At 47.0% G+C, this 10,692-nt stretch overlaps 1 protein-coding gene across 2 annotated transcripts in view; it reads right to left on the reverse strand.

Moving 5' to 3' along the window:
* The window catches only part of LOC125998115 (golgin subfamily A member 4-like), a 111,277-nt gene extending 110,595 nt beyond the window's left edge, over positions 1–682 (reverse strand). For both annotated transcript variants that reach the window (XM_049766364.1, XM_049766363.1), the window contains exon 1: positions 574–682. In XM_049766364.1, coding sequence (XP_049622321.1) covers positions 574–643 — 70 coding nt within the window. In that variant the 5' untranslated portion in view covers positions 644–682. The remainder of the gene's footprint in view (positions 1–573) is intronic.
* Positions 683–10,692: the final 10,010 nt, after the last annotated feature.

The raw sequence follows: 10,692 nt of genomic DNA on the forward strand, positions 1-10,692 counted from the left end.
GATCCAAACTTGGGGAGCGGAGCCCACGTCCAGGGGCTCCATCAGGGATGGGATGCAACGACTTCAAAGGTCACACACCTCCCTCCCTCCCTCCCTCCCTCCCTCCCTCCCTCCCCTTCGGTCCCCAAAGTCAAGATAAAAGCGTGCCAAATCCTGGTGATTTGTTCTAGGACACATTTCTTTCATCCTTTTAGTATGTATGATTTATCATCTTATCATTTGATTTGATTATTATTTATCATTGTAACACGCATCATTTCTTATCTCTTCTACCTTACTCATATATTGTTTTGGAAGAATATCTCGAATTAAACACCACGATCGCAAACGATGCTGGGAGCTGGGTCGGGAGCCCGGCCAGGCCAGGTGTCAGGCTCGACCTTTTTGGGGAGGGTGAAAGGTCACCAGGGTCAAAGGTCAAAGTTCGCGGGGGGACCCGGACGCCGAGACCGGCGGGCGAGGGGAGGGTCGCCCGGGGTCAGAGGTCAAAGGTCGCGGAGGACCCGGCTGTCGGGGTCAGAGGTCAAAGGTCGCGGAGGACCCGCCGGAAAAGGGGTCAGTGGCATACCTGAGGAGACGCCAGCTGCTGCTGCTGCTGCTGCTGCTGCTCCTCGCTGATCTTCTGCTTCAGTTTCTTGAACATGGCGCGGCGCAGGGGTCCGGGGCGACCCAGCGGCTACTTCACACCGGGGCTTCGCGGGCGTGTCGGCGTCGCCGCCGCCGCGTCTCTCGATTCTGGGCGCCCCTGGCTGGCCTCGGAACCCCCCATCCAGCCGCGGCGGCGGCGGCGGCGACAACGACCACGGCAGCAGGTGAGCGGGGCCTAGTGCGCCTGCGCGGCCGACGTGGAGGTCGCCTGCACTTCCGCCCGTCCCACGCTACGGGGCGCGGTAAGGGACAGGCGCCCCGCCGGGTCTGCGCGTGCGCGTGCGCGGCCCGCGAGCTGTTCGGCGCATGTGCGGCTCCGGCCTGGGAGGTCTGGTCCACCTGCATCCTGCATCCTGCATCCCAGAGCAGTATGAGCAGAGGCTCTGGGCGCTGCTGGCGCTGCACCGTCCATCGGACAGGCCCGTGCTGTGGCCACTGAGGACGACTACAAGGACCTACGCCCCAGAGGCCCTCGAAATGCCAGTGAAGATGGGACTAGGAACTTGCCTTGCTCTGGCTGGGTTCTGGAATGGGGTACCAGGCATCCAGGCTGGCAGAAGCATCTGCTAAGAAGCCTCCAAGGTCCACATTAGTGTTTCAGGCTTCTTCTGTACGACCTTAGCTGGCTGGGAGTCTGCTTTCATTGGCTCCCCCCACCAAATAAATTGTATATTGTTAACATTCATTAAAAAAAAAAAAAACTTGGTCATCCTAAGAGCCAGTGGTTTGGGAATGTTTTTAAAAATTTCTTTACCGGGCCGAGAGATAGCACAGCGGTAAGGGGTTGGCCTCGCATGTGGAAAGACGGTGGCTCGAATCACACATACACACACACACACACACACACACACACCGGCATCCCATATGGTCCCCTGAGCCTGCCAGGATTGAGTGTGACACACACACACACACACACCAGAATCGGGTGTGACACACACACACACACACACCGGCATCCCATATGGTCCCCTGAGCCTGCCAGGATCACACACACACACACACACACACACACACACACCCCACATGGTTGGTCTCCCGAGCCTACCAGGAGTAACTTTTGGGTGCAGTGCCAGGAGTAACCCTTGAATGCCACCTATATGGCCTAAAAGAACAAAACTAGAAAAAAGGAATTTTAAAGGATATTTCAAAATAACATAATAGGTCTACTCATTGGGGCCAGAGTGATAGCACTGCAGTAGGGCGTTTGCCTCGCCCACAGCCAACCTGGGTTCAATTCCCAGAATCCCATATGCTCCCCCAGAGCCTGCCAGGGTGATATCTTTTGCTTGTTTGTTTGTTTTTGTTTGGGGGCCACACCCGGCAACACTCAGGGGTTACTCCTGGCTCTCTACTCAGAAATCACTCCTGGCAGGCTCAGGGAACCATAATGGATGCCGGGATTCGAAATCCCCACCGTTGGTCCTGCGTCAACCATTTGCCCTACCATTATGCTATCTCTCCAGCCCCAGTCAGGGTGATTTCTAAGTGCGATTAGGAGTAACTCCTGAGCGCCACTAGGTGTAGCCCCAAAACAAAACAAAACTAAAAGATCAACTCATAAATAAGACATAACGATCCCAAATGCCTGGTGCAGTCCTTAGTCTTCACCAGGAGTGATCCCTGAACAGATGGTCCAAACACTCCCACTTCCCCCTCACCAAGAAAAAATAATATAAAAAGTAAATTCATATATTATGCATTGATGTTTATTGAAAATATCCTCATATAAGTGGATGAATGTGATTTAAACCAGTATTGTTCAAGCAAAGGTTAACTCAATGACATAATTGTACATAGTATGTAAAAGAAATAGAGCTGGGCCCGAAGAGATAGCACAGCGGTGTTTGCCTTGCAAGCAGTGATCCAGGACCAAAGGTGGTTGGTTCGAATCCCGTGTCCCATATGGTCCCCCGTGCCTGCCAGGAGCTATTTCTGAGCAGACAGCCAGGAGTAACCCCGGAGCAATGCCGGGTGTGGCCCAAAAACCAAAAAAAAAAAAAAAAAAAAAAAGAAATAGAGCTGAAATATTGCTTATTATACTTTAACTTAATTTCATGAGATTTATAAGACATACTGTGTCTTTTTTTTATGATTTTGCCAGGGCTTGTGGCTACAGCAGGCTTTGTGCAAGGCAAGCATCCTAACCACTACTATCTTTCTAGTCCTCAGACTATTTTTGTTGGGTTTTTTTAGGGAGGTGGGTTGGTTTATTTGGGCCACACCTAGTGACGCTCAGGGGTTTCTCCTGGCATGCGCTCAGAAATCGCTCCTGCCTTGGGGGACCATATGGAATGCCCGGGGATCAAATCACGGTCAGTCCTAGGCTAGTGTGGGCAAGGCAGATGCCTTACTGCTTGTGCCACCGCTTCGGTCCCTCATACTTGTTTAAATATTAAGTTTTGAAAAAGAATTTTGTAGAGGCCGGAGAGATAGCATAGCAGTAGGGCATTTGCCTTGCATGCAGCCAACCCAGGACTGACGGTGGTTCAAAACCTGGTATCCCATATGGTCCCCTATGCCTGCTGGAAACAGATTTCTGAGCCAGGAGTAACCCTTGAGCACCACTGGGTGTGACCCAAAAACCAAAATAATTTTTTTTGGTAAAGCAATGTAAATTTACTTTTTTAATTTTATTTCATTTAATTTTTTTTTTTTTTGGTTTTTGGGCCACACCCGGTGTTGCTCAGGGGTTACTCCTGGCTGTCTGCTCAGAAATAGCTCCTGGCAGGCACGGGGGACCATATGGGACACCGGGATTTGAACCAACCACCTTTGGTCCTGGATCAGCTGCTTGCAAGGCAAACGCCGCTGTGCTATCTCTCCAGGCCCCTTCATTTAATTATTGATGATTGGTTTTTGAGCCACACCAGCAGCGCTCAGGGGTTACTCCTGGCTCTGCACTCAGAAATCGCCTGACATTCTGGAGGACCATATGGGATACCAGGAATTGAACCTAGTCCCTCCCTGGTCGACAACGTGCAAGGCAAATGCCCTACCACTGTGCTATCTCTCCAGCCCCAGCAATGTAAATTTACTATTTTTTTTATTTTATTTGTTGATCAATTGGTTGGTTTTGGGGCCACACCCAGCAGTACTGGGGGAGGGGGTGTCTCTGAGTGGCTCTGCACACAGAAATCGCCCCTGGTGGGGCCGGAGAGATGGCAGGGAGGTAGGACGTTTACCTTACACAGTGGTTTGAATCTGGCATCCCTTGTGGGCCCCCACCCAGCCTGCCAGGAGAGATTTCTGCTGGGTGTAACCTAAAACCAAAAAAAAAAAAAAAAAAAAAGAAAGAAAAGAAAAAGGAAATCTCCCCTGGCAGGTTAGGGGACCTTAAGGGAAGCCAGAATCAAACTAGGTCCCTTCCAGGTCTAGGTTCCTCCCAGGTCAGCAGCATGCAAGGCAAATGCCCTACTGCTGTGCTGTCTCTCCCACCCCAACAGTGTAAATTTAAAGTCATAAAAAACAACTGGAAAATCTCCCATGAAAATAGGGTCATTCATAGTCTAAACTTAGACCACTGACCAGAACATTCAGGAATGTGACCTGCTTTTCGACCTTTCTTTTGGAAAAGTAGGAAGAGCATGGCCCCCTCTTCTTTTTTTAAAGTACATTTATAGACAGCAAGTAAGCTACTAGAGAGAAGTGTGGAACTACTTATTGTCATCACCCTTGTCCCAGTCCAAGAAGAGAAGAGTCATAAAGTCACATGACCTCAACGCTCAAGTGGAAACTGGCCCCAGGCCTTCAACAGGATTTTGTTTAACTCCTTTGAGACTCATCCCGTTCTTTGTTTCCAAGCTGTTTGACTTAATGTTTAACACTTTATGGTTGTTTACATGACACATCCTGGGGATGTTTACACAGCTGATGGTTCAAAAATTAAGTGAGAAGAATAATTTAAAGAGAAACACAACACAGGGCAAATGAAAGAAAGACTTTCGAGAGTGAGGCTGTAGTGGGGCCAGAAAAACGGTCCTGTAAGGTGCTTTATTGCCTTGAACTGGCAGATTAACCTGAGGAGTGATCCCTGAGCCAGGAGTAAGCCCTTCTCTGGGCTCAAACAGCTGGGAATCTCCCCCTCAACACACACACACACACAAGGTTCACACACACACACACACACACAAGGTTCACACACACACACACACACACAAGGTTCACACACACACACACACACACACACCCCTCCCAACAGAGACTGGTTAGAAAAAAGGTTGATGAATGAAAATGAACAGTTGTCACAGTCTCTGCACCTTATGTGAGGCTTTACCACAGACTCCTTTGAAAGTAAATTTGCTCTTGCATGAATTTGTATACTGTTTTATGTTTTTTATTTGTTTATTTTTAGGGCACACCTGGCAGTGCTCAGAGCTCCCAGCTCTGCACTCAGAAATCACTCCTGGCAGGCTTGGGGACCATATCGGATGCCAGGGTCCATCCCAGTCAGCAGTGTGCAAAGCAAATGCCCTACCACTGTGCTGTCATTCCAGCCCTGTTATGGTATTTAAAAAAAAAAAAAAGTACTTGCTTTGTATTCAAAATAGAGTGTTTAGGGCTGGAGCAATGGCACAGTTGTAGGTCCTTTGCCTTGCACATGGCTGATCCGGATGGACTGCGATGGATTGTCAGGGTCCCATATAGTCCCCCACGCCAGGAGCAATCTCTGAGGTGCATAGCCAGGAGTAACCCCTGAGCATCACAGGGTGTAGCCCAAAAAGCAAAAAGAAAAGAGTGTTTCTTCATCTGTAAAATGAAAACATGATTATGTCCACCATAAATCTCCTGTTAGAAGTCCCAATGACTATTTGGATAGTAAATTAATATCTTGGAAAAAGAATTGAATTGACCTCTCATACCTAAAAATGAAATTACTACAAGAAATTATACAAGAAAACATGGAAAGAATTATTATAGAATCTTAGAATAGGAGATCCTTATCTTTTGAATTCATATCCCAAGCATATATTAACCACTCAGAATACCAATGTTAGCACATTAAAACAGTGGAAAAATACACTGGAGAAAAAAAGGAGATTTTAGGGGGTGGGTCCATACCCAGTGGTAGCGCTCAGGGATTACTACTGGCTCTGTGCTCAGAATTCACTCCTAGCCAGCACAGTGGAACATGTAATATGCTGGGATTTGAACCACCATCCTGCGTGCAAGGCAAATGCCCTACTGCTGTGCTATCTCTCCAGCCCCTGAAAAATTTTTTGCCATTCTAGGTATCAAACTCAGGGCTCAAATAGGCAAGGCGATTACTCTACCACTAAGATACATTCCTGACCACATTTAAATTGTTTCTCAGGGGCCGGAGAGATAGTTTAGTGGTAGGGCAATAGCCTTGCATTCAGCCACCCCAGAACAGACCCGGGTTCGATCCCTGGTACCCCATATGGACCCCCCAAGCCTGCCAGGAGTGATTTCTGAGTGCAGAGCCAGGAGTAACACCTGAGCGATGCTGAGTGTGGCCCAAAAACAAAACAAACAAAACCAAATTGTTTCTCACCTCAAATTCTTCTTTACTCAATGAATCATATATATAGTAAAAGTTCGAAAGAACACATAAAAAACCATTAGTTGGGGCCGGGTAGGTGGCGCTGGAGGTAAGGTGTCTGCCTTGCAAGCGCTAGCCAAGGAAGGACCGCGGTTCGATCCCCCGGCGTCCCATATGGTCCCCCCAAGCCAGGGGCGATTTCTGAGCACATAGCCAGGAGTAACCCCTGAGCATCAAACGGGTGTGGCCCAAAAACCAAAAAAAAAAAAACCATTAGTTGGATAAAGATAAATCCTATATGGTATAATGAATTAAAACCAGAGGGACTGTCAATTTCACTTTTATTTTATACATTTCTTTTTAAGACAATAATTTTAGTATTGGGCCAGAGAGATATTACAGGGGTTAAAGTGAGGCTACCACACTTTGACCCCTTGCACACATATGATTCTCGAGCACCACCAAAAGTGACCCCTGAGCATGGAGCCAGGAATAGCCCTGAGCACCACCACCTGGTGTGGTCTTCCCTATCAAAAAAAGATAATAATAATAATAATAATAATAATAATAATAATAATAGTTCTTTTGATTATATACTTAAAACAAAACTTAAAATGTGTACTTAGTATTTTATAGAACCAAGATGATGCAAAGATGAACCAAAGTTCAGCACTGCCCACATCGCAAAACTATGTTTGGATTGGGGGGTCCACAGCCAGCAGTGCTCAAGGATTACTCCAGGTTCTGCACTCAGAAATCACTCCTGGCAAGCTTGGGGGACCATATGGGAGGCCAGGAATTGAACCTGGGTCCGTCGCTGGTCGACTGTGCAAGCCAAATGCTCTACTGCTGTGCTATCTCTCCGGCCCCTCAAAACAATATTTAAGGACATCTCCAAAGTAGAATATACTCCTCCGCATAATACTTTTTACAGGATGTCTTAGACCTAGAGAGTCTAAACACAGGGGTTTAAAAGTGTGTATGCATCTTATATGGCCCATAATTCAAATCCCTCGTGTCCTACATGTGCTAAGTGTGGTCCCGGTAGCTGTGCTGTCTGTGATCCCCTGTGCCACCAATAATCTCTAACTGCATCACAGCCACAGTGTGTAAGCAGCACAGAAAGAGGTAATATCCCAAAAAGAACATTGAAACCAGAGCCTTTGGTGACACCACAACCATAACTCCTGTGTGTCAACAAGTGACTAAGCACTGCAAGTAAAGAAATACAAACAGTGGGAAGCAAGTGTGCAGGCCCCACTCCCTGATGTGACACCCCTGGTGAGCATCAGATCTAAAAATGTGACACATTGTTCCAGAACAATCCCTGAGTTCAGAAGTAAGATCTAAGCACAGCCAGGTATGGCCCCAAAGCAATCCCAACAGGGCCCAGAGCGATAGTATAGGTAGAGCATTTGCTTAACATGTGACTGACCCAGTTTCCATCCCTGGTTCTCCATACAGTCCTCCAAGCCCACTGAGAGTGATTCCCTGAGTTCAGAGCCAGGAGTAAGCCTGGGAGCCACTAAGCATGGCCCCAAACAAACAAAAAACAATAATATAGCAACAACAAAAATATATGAGTGCTGCAATCGACTTGTGTCAGACCTCACTGCAGCTGTAACAAGAACAATTAAACCGGTTTTTTTGTTTTGAATTTGGGTTTTGGGTCACACCCAGCAGCACTCAGGTTACTCCTGGCTTTGCACTCAGAAATCGCTCCTGGCAGGTTCGGGGGACCATATGGGATGCTAAGGATCGAACCCAGGCTTGTCCTGCATCAGCTGCGTGCAAGGTAAATGCCCTTCGCTGAGCTATCACTCTGGCCCAAAACTGAAGTTTTTTTAAGTTGTATTTGATAGTCTCATGCTATGCAAGTAGGAAGACCAGGTTCAGTCCGCAGCACTACATTGTTCCCAAGCACAGCTGGATGTGACCTTTTACCCCAGCACCTAGCTGTGGCCTAGTCTCCCAGCATTGCCAGTTGTTTCTCCACCCATACTGTAACCACCACCCCCCTCCATGATTACCAGAATCTAGAATTTCTAGAGTCTAGAAGATTTTCTAGGTGAAACAAAGGTCACAGTTTCCCTTGTATAGTACCAAGTGCTTTGCTTCAAATACCTCTATTACATATCTTTCTCCCCCAAGCAACTCCTGCTGCAGCCCTCTGGGGTTACCGTGGCCAGCCATCTACCCAGACAGACTTCAGCCAGGTTTGGCTCAGCTTCCTCCTACATTCCAGAAACTCAGATGTCCCTGTGTTTCCAGAAGCAGAATCTCCCAAGCCACTGTGAGCCCCATCATGTGTCCACATTTGATCATCCTCTGCTGGTGCTGGGAGACCACTATTATAAGAAAGTTAATTCTGCACTTAGAAAACATTAGCCTCAGACATTGGTTTGAATCCCACATCCCATATGGTTCCCCATGCCTGCCAGGAGCAATTTCTGAGCACAAAGCCAAGAGTAACCCCTGAGCGCTGGCGGCTGTGACCCAAAAACCAAAAAAGAAAAAAAAAAAACATGAGCCCTTCTGCTTATGAGGAAAGGAGGGGCTGATAGACTATGTCTTGCACCATCATCAATAATTTGTAAAGGGGCCCGGAGAGATAGCACAGCGGCGTTTGCCTTGCAAGCAGCCGATCCAGGACCAAAGGTGGTTGGTTCGAATCCCGGTGTCCCATATGGTCCCCCGTGCCTGCCAGGAGCTATTTCTGAGCAGACAGCCAGGAGTAACCCCTGAGCACCGCTGGGTGTGGCCCAAAAACCAAAAAAAAAAAAAAAAATAATTTGTAAAGATGAGGCTGGAGCAATAACACAGCCAGGTAGGGCACTTGCCTTGTAAGAGGCCAGCCTGGATTTGATCCCCAGCAACCCATATGGTTCCCTGAGCACTTCCAGGAGTAACCCCTGAGCCTTGATGGGTATGCCTCCCCCCAAAAGAACGATATATGGCTAGGCAAGCTAGTCCTGGCTCGCTGTTAGGGGTCACACCCCATGATTTGGGAAACTGTCCAAGCCTCCTGAATGAGCAATGTCTCTTTGAATTATCTCCCTAACTCATACCAGACATTCTTTGATATTTGTTTTATTTTTATTTTGTCACTGTTTAGGTTGAAAGCCTGGTGCTCGGGCATCACACACAGCAGAGTTAGGGGCTGCACGGTGCCTGGGAGTTAACCTGGGCTTCGCAAGCGCAGAGCAAAGCGCACATGAAGATGCTTTTCCTGCCCTCATGAGGCATTCTTTTTATTTTTCTTTTTTTTTTTATTTAAACACCTTGATTACATACATGTTTGTGTTTGGGTTTCAGTCATGTAAAGAACACCCCCCATCACCAGTGCAACATTCCCATCACCAATGTCCCAAGTCTCCCTCCTCCCCACCCGACCCCTGCCTGTACTCTAAACAGGCTCTCCATTTCTCTCATACATTCTCATTATTAGAACAGTTCAAAATGTAGTTATTTCTCTAACTAAACTCATCACTCTTTGTGGTGAGCTTCCTGAGGTGAGCTGGAACTTCCAGCTCTTTTCTCTTTTGTGTCTGAAAATTATTATTGCAAGAATGTCTTTCATTTTTCTTAAAACCCATAGATGAGTGAGACCATTCTGCATCTTTCTCTCTCTCTCTCTCTCTCTCTCTCTCTCTCTCTCTGACTTATTTCACTCAGCATAATAGATTCCGTGTACATCCATGTATAGGAAAATTTCATGACTTCATCTCTCCTGACAGCTGCATAATATTCCATTGTGTATATGTACCACAGTTTCTTTAGCCATTCATCTGTTGAAGGGCATCTTGGTTGTTTCCAGAGTCTTGCTATGGTAAATAGTGCTGCAATGAATTTAGGTGTAAGGAAGGGGTTTTTGTATTGTATTTTTGTGTTCCTAGAGTATATTCCTAGGAGTGGTATAGCTGAATCATATGGGAGCTCGATTTCCAGTTTTTGGAGGAATCTCCATATTGCTTTCCATAAAGGTTGAACTAGACGGCATTCCACCAGCAGTGGATAAGAGTTCCTTTCTCTCCACATCCCCGCCAACACTGTTTATTCTCATTCTTTGTGATGTGTGCCATTCTCTGTCATGAGGCATTCTTAAAAGAATCAAGTTTGTGTATGAGGTCTCAAATTTAAAATAAGTTTAAAGAAAAACTTAATGGGGAGGAGATAGCCCAAAGGACCACCTAACCCTTTGCACCTCTAAGTAGGGCAACCACACATGTATACACACACACACACACACACACACACACACACACACAAAATCAAGTTTAAAGTCTAGCAAGATCATAGAAGGGCTAAAGCAGGGCTCTCAAACTCAATTTACCTGGGGGCTGCAGGAGGCAAAGTCGGGGTGATCCTTGAGTGCAAAGTCAGTAGTAAGCCTTGAACATTGGGGTGTGTGACCCAAACAACTAAAACAAAACAAAACAAAAAAAGATTTCTCTAGGGCAGGGCCACAAAATGTTGTACGAGGGCCACAAACGGCTTGCGGGCCTCGAGTTTGAGACCCCTGGGCTAAAGTGTTTTCTCAAGTT

Source organism: Suncus etruscus, chromosome 20, assembly GCF_024139225.1.
Source record: "Suncus etruscus isolate mSunEtr1 chromosome 20, mSunEtr1.pri.cur, whole genome shotgun sequence".
Taxonomy (NCBI): domain Eukaryota; kingdom Metazoa; phylum Chordata; class Mammalia; order Eulipotyphla; family Soricidae; genus Suncus; species Suncus etruscus.